The sequence below is a fragment of the Podarcis muralis genome, chromosome 12, assembly GCF_964188315.1.
Source record: "Podarcis muralis chromosome 12, rPodMur119.hap1.1, whole genome shotgun sequence".
NCBI classification, from domain to species: Eukaryota; Metazoa; Chordata; class Lepidosauria; order Squamata; family Lacertidae; genus Podarcis; species Podarcis muralis.
The window spans coordinates 60204143-60217360 of record NC_135666.1 but is presented as its reverse complement, the minus strand read 5'-3'; the positions used below and the strand labels follow the sequence as shown (position 1 = coordinate 60217360).

General features: G+C 45.5%; 1 protein-coding gene across 1 annotated transcript in view; it reads right to left on the bottom strand.

The window, feature by feature from the left end:
• VOPP1 (VOPP1 WW domain binding protein) overlaps window positions 1-743 on the bottom strand; it is a 37860-nt gene extending 37117 nt beyond the window's left edge. Inside the window, exon 1 of the mRNA XM_077916544.1 lies at window positions 555-743. Within this exon, the coding sequence (XP_077772670.1) occupies window positions 555-605 (51 nt within the window). The 5' untranslated portion in view covers window positions 606-743. The remainder of the gene's footprint in view (window positions 1-554) is intronic.
• Between the last annotated feature and the right edge of the window lie 12475 nt (window positions 744-13218).

Here is a 13218-nt window from a genome sequence, read left to right as displayed (position 1 = left end):
TTAACTGTTTTCCCCAAATCATTTTTCTACTCCAAATCCCTCTCCCAATATATTTTTATCTCCACAGTTAAAAGGAAAAGTGGTCATGGGTCTTATTCCCTGCAGGGGAAGGGGAGCAATTTGGGAGGGGGCATTCCTTCCAGGTAAAAGCCCCGAAGGAAAAGGGTTAAGTAAGCAGCCCTGCCCCACCTTCACTTTGCTCAAGTTCCAGCTTTGCATAGAAAGAGTCTGTCTGTGGGAAATTCATAACACTTACCTGTGAGACCCAGCTGGAGGTGGTAAGCCCGTCTGCAGGCTGGAAGACTGGAAGCCAGGATTATGCACACCACTGAATGCTGCTACTCCGAAGAAGCACAGCTGGGACAATAATATCGCTTACCATGATCTCAATAGGAATGAGGCTGCTATTCCCTGCCTATGTTATATGGCCTATAATCGTCCGGGTCTCCATTAAATCTCAACAGGGCTCCAAATGTACATTGTGGATGGCAGAAAACACTCAAACCCCGAGCATCTATAATGAGAACAGTAGTAATAATACTGATCCGCCTTACCTCCAGGAGCAGGAAGAGCAGCAGTAGGATCCCCTGCTGGAAATGGCTCATCTCTCCCTTTTCCTCACAGGCGCTCGGAAGCAGCAAACGGCAGCGGCATCTCGCTCCGGCGGGAGGAAAAGGGCAGAAGCGCCTCCGGGAAAGGAGCGCGGAGGGAGCGGGATCCTCGGCTTCTCCCCGCCCGCCTCTGCTCGGATGCCAGACCGCTTATTTCCGAAGCGACGACGGGGATCCGGGCAGGTCCGCCCGCCCTGGCAAGCGGCTGCTGGGTCGCGCCCCCTCCGGCTGGGCCGCTGTCCCGGGGCGGCGACAGGAGGGTCTCCGGCCGCGAGCGCCAGGCAGGGCGCACAAAGAGCAGCGGCGGCAGCAGGAGGAGGAGGAGGCCCAGCGGCGGCAGAAGGGCCAGGCTGCGAAGGCCCGCCCCGGCCCGCCCCGCCGACTCCGCCTAGCAGCGCCTGCCCGCCTCCGCCCCGCCAGCCGGGAAGAAGCGAGGAGGCGGCCTTGCAGGTCGGGAGCCCTTGTTGCCCTAGCGGGGAGTCAGGTGTCTCGAGTGAGGACGGGGCTGCTGCAGGATCCCTAACACGGTTCAATTCTAGTAAGAAGGGAAGCAGCCACGTCCTAACTCGCTAGAAAAGGTGGGTTAAAAAATACAATTCAAGCCTTCCAGGAGGTCTTTAATTGCAAATGGGCCTGAGCTGCCTATTCAACAACACACAGGCGACAGAAAGTGTGAGGAAGAGGCTACTCTTTCTTCCTGCTCGATGTGTTGAGAAGCAGCCGAGTATCTTCATTCTGCAGCAAGAATGAGGCTGCAGCCTGGGCTGGAAAGCAAGGGCTTCTGGTTATGGTGGAAGGGTCTTCCACTGAGAAGAAGACATCTGGCAAAGTGAAAGCTAGCTCATAGCACTAGCCCAAATTATTGGAGGGGCTCTGGAAGGCGAGGGACATTTTAGATGGTAGCCTGAAGCGGGAAATTAGTCATCCCTCATTTGATGGAGGAATTGTATTCTCAGATTTGGTTCATGGCCCTTATGGAAAAACTTTGGTTCATGGCCCTTATGGCTGTCAATTGAAGGAAAGAAAGATTCCAAGGAGAGAGAGAAATATATTTCGAGTGAAATGGTTTTCTAAATATGTTTGGGTCAAAGAGCATGACTGGGCTCTATATTTGTGGGAGATTTTCTCTTGTCTACTTGTTTTGTTCTTATGTCTGCTATAATCACATGTCTATGTGTGTGCTTCAAGTTTTTATTTTTTCTTTGCCAGCTTTTCTTTGAGATAAGTAACTACTGTATACAACCTTAGAAGACATACAAAGGCAGCCCGGTATAGGGAAGTTTTTAATGTTGAATAATAATAATAATGATGATGATGATGTTCTTCTATATGCTGGAAGCTGCCCAGAGTGGCTGGGGCAACCCAGTCAGATGGGTGTAGTATAAATTGTTGTTAGTCCTAATAAACTGTTCTTTAAAAAGAAAAGCAGGGGAAAAACACCAAGCCCATCTTAGTATCTTTATTTTCTACTTTCAGGAAGTGTTGTTTGTTTATATAGGTGTGCATTCAAAACCGGTGACCTTCATCTCTGTTGCAATGTTATGCTTCAAGTATAGATGTAGCCTTCCTAAATACTATAGTACTATTTTTCTAGAAAAAGAGGTACATCACTCAACTAAGCCTGAAATACAATTTGATCAGTGTGAATCTCCAACACTATTCTTCACGCAGTTGCCACAGGTGTAGGGCTGCCCCGTGTGATGGGGAATCTTAAGTGGCTCAGAATTCCCCCTCATGTGAAAGAATCCTGCACAGCTGCCTCAGGACATGCAGAGGGGCATTTCACATACCTGCTAAATATGTGGTTGATGGAAGACATAACTGCAAAACATGGTGAACGTGGGGTGGGGTTAACCAGCCAGACCCCTTGACACACAACAGAATGAAATTGGAAATCCCTTGAAACATAATTCTGCTAGAAAAGAGATTATAGATTTGCACTATGTAGCAGCAGAGCTAGTCTTACAGGGAGCATGTATAGGAAGAGACAGAGAAATCTCATTATTCTACCACATTTCTCCTGGTTTTCACGTTACATCGGTTTTGTAAGCCTATGTACAATTGTAAAATGCACCAGCCTACCAGACTCTCAATTATGGAGCAGTGCAATTAGATTCAGGGCTTGTTTCTTTTCACACTGCAGTAAATCACCATTAACCCAAATGGAATCAATGAAGCTGCAAGAGGAATAAAAAAGGCATGAGAGGAACATCAAGATCTCAATCCCAGCCTCTTTCTTTTAAAGTGAACTTTCTAATTAGACAGTTCCTCATTTAAAATAGGGCTAATTTCCTCCCATTTATCATGAGTCTCATTGTCTCTTGCCATCCAGGTGTCCTCCACAAAATCTCCTCTAGGTCCTTTAGCTATTGTATAGTGCAATCCAATACATGACACCTGAAAAGCGTGTCCCACTGAGTTTAGTAGTACTCTCAGGTAAGCAAGTTTAGGATTGCACCAAAATATGATTTTCTGGAAGTTAGAAGCCAATACCTTAGCTCATGTCCCCCAGGAAACTGCAACTTTTTAAAATTTATTGAGCCAGAAGATAGAGGTGAACTTATTTCATAAAGAAATGAATTCACAGTGCCTCAACATCTGAAGAGTTAAAGCTGGCAACACAGAAACCAGCACATGAAATTGTTGAAAAGCTTTGGATTTGTAAAACAAAAATAAGACAACTTCAGTTCGTGGGAAGTTGCAACTATGATCAGGGGCTACTTTAACTTGGTTAGCATACCCCTTGATCACAGTTGCAATTTCCCTAGAATTAAAGTTGCTGTCTACTTTTTACAGTGAACAGTTACTTGGTTCATTGTAACTGACTGCATGGTAGCAATATATTATTTTGAAACTCTTTTCAAAATAATGTGTGACGTGGCAAATGAAAGTGTGTTGAATCCCTTTGCAGCTGCTGGGTGAATATCAATATACAGACTTGTCAGGATTGTAGATTTTTCTCTTCTGGCCACTACTGTAAAGCGTTTTATAGAGGCTGTTGTGGAATGTGCTCTCTGATAATATGAATTATGTATCATTCTCCCTTCTTATTTTTTGCTTCAAGAATGCCCCTAACGTGGCAAATTACATGTAATCTCAGACATCAATTCTGGCGATGAAAAAAGGACTTTAGGCTACAGTCCTCTGTGAATCAGCTCCACAAAACACTGTGGGACTTATTCCTGAGGACCAGACTAGGGCTACAGTGTCCAGAATTCTTTGAGGGGAAGTATGTGCTTTGAATGCACTTTAAAAGTGCAGTGTTTACACAGACATGTTACATGCACAATCACATTAAATGTGTTGGCTTTTTTTAAGTGGTTGAGATGTGGGGAGGTCAGGCTTGATCAGGTTCGGGATTGTGGCTCACAGGGAGAGAGTTAACTCTTTTTGCCACTCCTGTCCTGGAGAAAATGCCCCCCCCCCCCCGAAAGGAAGCAGCAAATAACAGGTGTTTTTCATTGAGATCCTAGCACAGTGAGGGGCAAGGTTATACTTGCCTCCATCTCTGCATGGTCTCAAACCTAATCCAGGACCATCTCCAAACTACCCACCTGCTTCTTCATGGAGAGCCACAACCCCAGGATAGGCAAATTACCCAGCCTTGTAGCCAACCTTGGCATGGCTCAATGTGGTGTGGCGGTAAAAAAAGGACCAGCAAGGTGTGAAGTGGTTGCAAGCTCCTCTCTAGGCAACGGCAGGTTTCCACAGTCTCACTAAACAGGTAGTCTCCAATCTTTTCTTACCCAAACATACACTTGGGGACCCACTTCTTCATCTTTTACCATATAATTGCATGGTGGTAAGTGTGCCTGTTGCAACCCACCTTGGATCAGGCCATGACCCGTGTCATGTGAACCAGGCCACAGTATTAAACAGCTGCATGACAGGCAGTAACTTCAGCAGTGGAACTTTTTCTTGGGATTGAGCAGGAGGGGAGAAAAAAGGCTTTTGCCTGCTTGAAATTTGGCCTGATATGGTCATCTCAAAACTACAAGAGTCTGGGGCAAGTGGTGGTGGGGATAACTTTTTGAAGTGTAAATAAGATAGGTTATTGGCTCCAAACTGAATGTCTTAATATTCTTCTACTGGAACGAATTCGAAAGCCTGATATGTGATATTTTGAAACTGCTCTTTATAACTGCTCTAACAGAAATAACCAGTCTCCCTTCCACTTTAATAAACAAAGGGGGGTATAATTATATACCTTAAACCCTATATTTATAAATCTTAGCATGTTCTCTTAGCCATTGTTACAAATGGATGTTCAATACATACAGACATACACAAAGCACAGCATGCAAAATGAATCATCATCAGATAACCAGACCAAATTAATCTGCTCTGGGCTGATGACCTTTACTTTTAATCAGGTCAGCACAGCTATGAAATCATGGCCAAAAATCACTCTGCCAAGTCAAGATAACATAATATGCTAGCATTATTAAAGCAGACAGGGCAGGTTTTAGGAAAATGCCAACAAAATCTGCAGTAATCAATCAGAGTGCTTGCTGCTGTTACTGTATTGTGTAATCAGCATACACAGACAATTGCAGAATAACGTAAGTAAAATATAGGTCCCTGCATGAGAAATGTACAGTCTAAATGCAGTCACTGGTGATGGACAGAGACAACAGAGTGCAGCTTTGCTGACAAGTATCTTAAATGCAAGTATTTTACACATTATTATTATTATTTTCTACCTGACTAGGAAAAAAATATGTACATAATGCATGTCCTCCATCCAGCTTTGATTTTTCTCTAAAGTTTTTTTGTTGTTTTTTTGTTGTATTTATTTATGAAACACTTGGGTTCTTCCAACCATGATGGTACTTCTGTCTTGGTTCTAAGCAGTGCTTTTTTCAGGGAGTACTCAAGGAGACACAGTACCTGCACCTCTTTTTTGGTGTTAAAAAGTGTGACGCTTACTGTAACAACTTCGTGGTGAGTACTGGCACCTATCTTTCTAAAAAAAAGCATTGGTTCTAAGTGCTTTTTGCAAGGGTGCCTGTCTCTCCTCGCCACCTGAGTCCACTTTTAGAGGGAGTGATCTGATTTGGGGAAGCATACTTTTCATCTTAGTTCTCAGCCAGTCACCAGTGAGGTATTCAGGGCAGAAACCCTTTTCATAGCACTCCACACAGGGCTGGCCCACCTACGAGGTGTGGTGAGGCAGTCACCTCAGGCAGCAGACTGGGCACAACTGTGAGGGGCGGCAGATCTGCACCCCAAGGAGCATGCCACTGACTGCCCACTCTGCCACTGCCACTCCCCAGTGCCGCCTACTCCTCTCTGGCCTCCCTCAGTGTGCCAAGGCTCCCCCAGGCTACCTCCAGTTGTCTCGTGCAGCAGCAGTGGGTGGCATGGCAGACATGAGAGGTCTGCCATTTTCTGCTTTGCCTCAAGCGGCAAAACATCCTGGCTCTATGTTTGAAGAATGCAGAAGTGTTTCACGGGCTTGTAGGCTAGGAGTTGGGCTGTCAGGTTGAAACCCAGGGATGTGCATTGTACCTTTAAACCCACCAGTAAATCTCCCTCCTGTTTTTGTCTGTGATGCCCATCTTGAAAGTATGGAAGACATCTCAAGGTCTGGATCTGACAGCCCAATCTAAACAGGAATAGTAGCAGAACTTAATTTTAACCAAGCCTTCACCCTGGGAGTTGTTTTGAATGCCAGGATTCAGGCTGCTGGTGAGTGAACAAAGCCCATGTCAGTACCTGGAAGCCTTGAATGGCTCACCAGCACAGGTGTCTGGTCCTTTATTTGTCCATTCCTCTGGGCTTGAGCCCATCTAGAAGCAGCATCTGGGAAGCCACTCCTCATTCAAGATTTCCTGGAGTAACACGATGTCCAGGCCTTGTTAGTAATGGGGATGGTGGGTGGCTCAACATGCATAACCTGGTAATGCTGCCCAAAGGAAGGCTACTGGAGCCAGGGATGAATGGACCACATAATGCTTTGCTGAGGGCCTCTCATACCTGGTGCCTATCCTGTGAATGAACAGAAAAGTAATACCCGAGTCCCTCTTTACAATAGGATGGGAGTTCCGTGCCATTGAATTCAGAGGAAGAGGTATGATTTGGTGCAGCTGCTAATAGACTGAGCCTGTACAATGCCTGGTTCAAATCTCACCACACTAGATTACATTAATTATGGGGGAACTTTGGGGAGGCTTAATAAAATCTACAAGCCCCAACGCTCTTCCAATTTTAGCTAAACCATGGCTGTTGCTGTAACAACAGTAATTTAGAAGGCTGACCCAAAAGAGGAGCAGAACTTTCTTGTCCCCCTCATAGTTCTGAACAGCATGTCTCTGAATGACATTTACTAAGAATTGTAAGCCGGGAGATGCTGTTGCACTCAGGGAGCTGCTTGCAGGCTTCCTGCTGGATGCTGGGATAGGTGGGCCATTGGCCTGGTCCAGCCGGACTCCTGGGTACTTTGTCTGGAGTGCTGGTTTTGGCCAAGTCACTGTCTTTCATCCTCAGAGCCCAACACAGCCATACTGACCTTACGTGTTTTTCTGTAAAGACCACTGTGGGCTCCTATGTGAGGGGCTTTGAACACTCACTCTGTCAGTCAGATGGTTATTACAGCAAGCTGACCAATGTATAAAATACAAAAGGCACATTCTCTATGAAGCCAGTTGCCCCCAAACAAATTCCAAGCTAAGAGCTAAAAGTCATTGGTGATCTAAGGGACATGACAACATTCTGACATTTTGCCACCCGCTCTGTAATAAACGTATTTGTACCCTAAAGATTTATGCTAATTATTATTGTGTCCTCGTTAAGTGTATTAATTTACACTTGCGTGTTGGACTGGGCTGTTATAAAGCAATTAACATAAGAATATATACATATGTAACAGATAATTGACATAATTAACAATATATTAAATTATATATTAAGGGATGTGGGTGGTGCTGTGGCCTAAACCACAGAGCCTAGGGCTTGCCAATTGGAAGGTCGGCAGTTCGAATCCCCGCGACAGGGTGAGCTCCCATTGTTCAGTCCCAGCTCCTGCCCACCTAGCAGTTCAAAAGCACATCAAGTGCAAGTAGATAAACAGGAAAGTTAACGGCATTTCTGTGCGCTGCTCTGGTTCTCCAGAAGCGGCTTAGTCATGCTGCCCACATGCCCCGGAAGCTGTACGCCGGCTCCCTCGGCCAATAAAGCGAGATGAGTGCCGCAACCCCAGAGTTGTTCACGACTGGACCTAACAGTCAGGGGTACCTTTAGCTTTACCTTTAAATTATATATTCAAAGCTTGAATTCAGAAATTAGTGTGCTGATGAGTAGGATGGTAATTTAATATGAATTTCAAAGCAAATATCAAAGATTTGCTTTGAATTCAAGGATGTGGCAGAAAGAGACAAACTTGCTAGTTTTTTTAATACCGGTAGTAGGTAGAAGGTGCCCTCACTTGCTTTTACAGCAGTTTCATCCTGTCTTACAGCCCCTGAGTGACCCCAGTTCTCTAACTGACGCAGAGGCTGTCAGCCGTCGCTTGTTTTGTCTGAAGCTGGTGGGCCTTGGGAACTTTCTGTCCTGGCATGGGGTGTGACACTATTGTCTTTTGGGGGAAAACATGGGGAGGGAGGGGGCACTTAGAAATGGAAGCAAAGAAAGAAAGAAAAAGTTAAGCATTGTCGAAGTTCATTGTAGAAGTTCATTGTGTTTTAATTACTTAAGTAATGTTTTAATTACATAACCTTCACACTTTCTTTAGTTCTGCCTGTCCAAGTGGGACTTTTCCAGATAAAAAATAGAACTGCAGAAAATTGGTCGCAGATCTCGTTAGGCAGTGGAGTTATGAGTGGGACTAACTTTCCGTGTGGCAGGGTAGAGAAACAAGGCTTTTTATTCTGTGAACCACCCTGAGATCTTATGATGAAGGGCAGTATATAAATTTAATAAATAGTAATAGTAGTAGTAAAAATAGGTGGTTCATCTATTGAATGTATTATTCATTTTATTCAACTTTTAAAATGTATTAAATATTTTGGGTTTATAAAAGTACATACAGTGTCTCTGCTTTTGGTTAATAGAATTCTTTCTACAAATTGTTCATATCTGATGTGAGACAATAATGTTATAGACAGTATAAAGTTGTGGGGAAAGAGAAGTAAGGAGAGAGTTGAGAGAAGAGGGGATAGTAAACTTTCATTCTTCTACATAGGTTGTAAGGTTTTGTGTCAGTGCCACATGGGTGGGTTCTTTTTCTATTCATTTATTACTTTTCATTGGCAGTGAGGGAGACTGGGGGGGGGGCCTAGGGCATGGTTGGTTGCCTATAGTTGACTGCAGTGAGTTTTGTATGTGTGTGTTGGGTCAGCTTAGGCTGTCGGTGGGTTCCTGTTGTGGTCTTGCTGGGCTGTGTGTGGAATAAAGGGGAGCCACAGCGGGGTGAACGTGTCCTATTTGGTTTGTCCCTCTGCTAATTTCAGTTTGTTGATTAGCTTTTTCTAGGAGGGCTGTTTCCCATACAGTTTGGTACCAGTGGTCAATGTTTACTCCTGACAGGTCCCTCAAGTGTCTAGTTATGATGCTGATTACTGAGAGTAAGTGGTTTATGAGTTATTTGCTCTGTGTGTGTGTGTTATTGTCTTGGAAGATATTTAGTAAGGACAGTTCTGGAGTGGCTTCTGGTACCTGTTTTGTTATTTTGAATATTTCTTGTAGGATTTATGTCCAAAAGGGTTGAATTTTTGGGCAGTTCCCACCACATGTGGTACCACCTATAGATTAGCTTCCAAAGTGAATTCCCCTTTTTTGGCTGAGATGATTTTAAGGATGGTTTAGATCACAGTTTAGTTCATTGGGTAGGGTTTATTTCATGATCTATCAAGCTCCCGCTGTTTTTTGATTGAGATGTGGGGTTTCAACTGTGTTTATGTCCAATGGATTTCCATGAATCCTAAAGCAAAAATGAGAATGCATTGCATTTAGCTTCCAGTGCTTTTTATTAAACTGTTTTTCCTGAATTGAATGAGCTGTGTCATTCAGCATGCCACTGTCTAGTTCAGTGCCATTACCATGATGAATCCTGACAAGAATTTTCGCTCCTGGCTTTTGTGCAGAAATGTAAACGATAACAGAGCTAGACAACTTATAATTCAATTACATAACATGTGAAGCTCCTGCTGCCAGAACCAGGGCAGAACACACCTTTGGCTCTGACGTCAGCTTCTCCTTCTGTGCACTGTGCTCCTGTGCTTTCTCCAACATTTGCTTGTTGTTTTGTGAAACATACTGGAGTGTATTCAGCTGTTGCACTTAAACCCGCTTTGGGTTCCCCCTCTTATTTAGCTAATTATTCTAGCAGCAAAAGATTGCCTGAGGACTCATCTGCACAGCTGCAATTATAACATTATAAGTGTGTTATAAAAATGTGACACTAGATGGCGCTGTAGAGCTTAATGGCAAATTGCAAATACAGTGGACGCTCGGGTTGCAAACGTGATCCGTGCAGGAAGCATGTTCGCAACCCGCAGTGTCTGCAACCCACAGCGCTGTGTGCGGGTTGTGATTTGGCACTTCTGCGCATGCGCAAAGCACGATTTAGCGCTTCTGCGCATGCACAAGTGCTGAAACTCAGAAGTAACCTGTTCCGGTACTTCCAGGTTCGGCGTGGTGCGCAACCCGAAATCGCGCAACCCAAAGCGTCTGTAATCCAAAGTATGACTGTATATTTTATAGCATTTTGAATAGCATCTAATAATAATAATAATAATAATAATAATAATTTATTATTTATACCCCGCCCATCTGGCTGGGCCTCCCCAGCCACTCTGGGCGGCTTCCATAGAAACCAAAAATACAGTAAAATATCACACGTTAAAAACTTCCCTGAACAGGGCTGCCTTAAGATGTCTTCTGAATGTCAGGTAGTTGTTTATCGCTTTGACATCTGCTGGAAGGGCGTTCCCCAGGGCGGGCGCCACTACCGAGAAGGCCCTCTGCCTGGTTCCCTGTAGCTTTGCTTCTCGCAACGAGGGAACCGCCAGAAGGCCCTCGGCGCTGGACCTCAGTGTCCGGGCAGAATGATGGGGCTGGAGACGCTCCTTCAGATATACTGGACCAAGGCCGTTTAGGGCTTTAAAGGTCAGCACCAACACTTTGAATTGTGCTCGGAAACGTACTGGGAGCCAATGTAGGTCTTTCAAGACCGGTGTTATATGGTCTCGGCGGCCGCCCCCAGTCACCAGTCTAGCTGCCGCATTCTGGATTAGTTGTAGTTTCCGAGTCACCTTCAAAGCTAGCCCCACGTAGAGTGCATTGCAGTAGTCCAAGCGAGAGATAACTAGAGCATGCACCACTCTGGCGAGACAGTCCGCAGGCAGATAGGGTCTCAGCCTACGTACCAGATGGAGCTGGTAAACAGCTGCCCTGGACACAGATTTGACCTGTGCCTCCATGGACAGCTGTGAGTCCAAAATGACTCCCAGGCTACGCACCTGGTCCTTCAGGGGCACAGTTACCCCATTCAGGACCAGGGAATCCTCCACACCTGCCCGCCTCCTGTCCCCCAAAAACAGTACTTCTGTCTTGTCAGGATTCAACCTCAATCTGTTAGCCACCATCCATCCTCCAACCGCCTCCAGACACTCACACAGGACCTTCACCGCCCTCACTGGTTCTGATATAAAAGAGAGGTAGAGCTGGGTATCATCCGCATACTGATGAACACCCAGCCCAAACCTCCTGATGATCTCTCCCAGCGGCTGCATGTAAATGTTGAAAAGCATGGGGGAGAGGACAGAACCCTGAGGCACCCCACAAGTGAGAGCCCGGGGTCTGAACACTCATCCCCCACCACCACTTTCTGAACACGACCCAGGAGGAAGGAGCGGAACCACTGTATGACAGTGCCTCCAGCTCCCAGCCCCTGAAGACGATCCAGAAGGATGTTATGGTTGATGGTATCAAACGCCGCTGAGAGATCCAGCAGAACTAGGAAACAGCTCTCACCTTTGTCCCTAGCCCGCCGGAGATCATCAACCAGTGCGACCAAGGCAGTTTCAGTCCCATGATGAGGCCTGAATCCCGACTGGAAGGGATCCAAATGGTCCGCTTCTTCCAGGCGTGCCTGGAGTTGTTCGGCAACCGCTCGCTCAATCACCTTGCCCAAGAATGGAAGATTTGAGACTGGGCGATAGTTGGCCATCGTGGCCGCATCTAAAGATGGTTTTTTAAGAAGCGGTTTAATAACCGCCTCTTTCAGCGGGTCTGGGAAGGCTCCCTCACGGAGGGAAGCATTCACCACCCCACGAAGCCCATCGCCCAGTCCTTCCCGGCTAGCTTTTATAAGCCAGGATGGGCAAGGATAGCGTTCTTTATATCTTTGTAGAACCAGCTTAAGTGGTTAAGTGGCTTAACGGTTCTTACTTACTGTTCCCAACCCTAACCCTGTGGAAAGCCATGTAATTAGACTTTAATTTGATTTTGACCTGTTTTTAGGAGGTAATTTAATAATTGTTTGATTTTATACTAATGTTATAGATCTGATGTTAGCCGCCCTGAGCCCAACTTCGGCCAGGGAGGACGGGGTATAAATAAAAGTTTTTTGATTATTATTATTATTATTATTATTATTATTCTACACATGTGAGAGAAAACAAGAGAAAAATATTGATTCTGAATTCAATCTTTGACTAATGAGCACCTGTCTTGAGCACAAAACAGAAAGTTACTCTGTCTTGAGAGCAGGAGGGGGTGACCTTGTTCACAATCCTTGCACCTACCTTCTATTATTCCCTTTAGCCACTCAGTGCTTGCTTGCTTGCTTAATTAATTAATTAACCACTTTTTCTTCAAAGGAACTCAAGTTGGTGTACATGGTTCTCCTCCTCCCCAGTTGATTTTCACAACAACCCTGTGAGGTAGATTATGCTAAGAGATGGATACTCGCCTAGGGTCACTCAGTGAGCTTCGTGGTTGAATGGGGATTCGAACCCTGGTCTCCCAGGTCATAGTCCAGTGCTCTAACCATTGCACCACACTGGCTCTTACAGTATTGTGCTTGAGACAGTGAAGCTTTGGAAACTGTTTGCTTAACCAATGTGATAGCTTGGACTATCTAGCCTTGCCTTATAATACTAGCCAGGCTCCAAATATACTTAGGGTAAGCCAGGTGTTTTAACTGCATTGTGTGGATGTAGTTGTTCTTCTGTACTTTAACTTAATGTCTTGTTTCCACCACTCGCAGTTTCTTTTGGTGCCTACCTAATTTGCCCTAGTGTGCTTGGGAAATCCCTGTCCAAGTGGCAACACTAGCCAGAAAGATAATGGCAGGAACGTGGTAGCAGGGTCTGGTGGTGGGTCTCTCAACCATCTCTGGATCCCAGTAAATGCTTGGCCCTCCTGCAGCTGCCATCAACTTCACTGTGCGCACACAAGCAGTGGTGTTTTCCCTTATCTTTTGCTCCTCCGAGAGCCAGTGTGGTGTAGTGGTTAAGAGCGGTGGTCATGTAATCTGGGGAACCGGGTTCGCGTCTCCGCTCCTCCACATGCAGCTGCTGGGTGACCTTGGGCCAGTCACACTTCTCTGAAGTCTCTCAGCCCCACTCACCTCACAGAGTGTTTGTTGTGGGGGAGGAAGGGA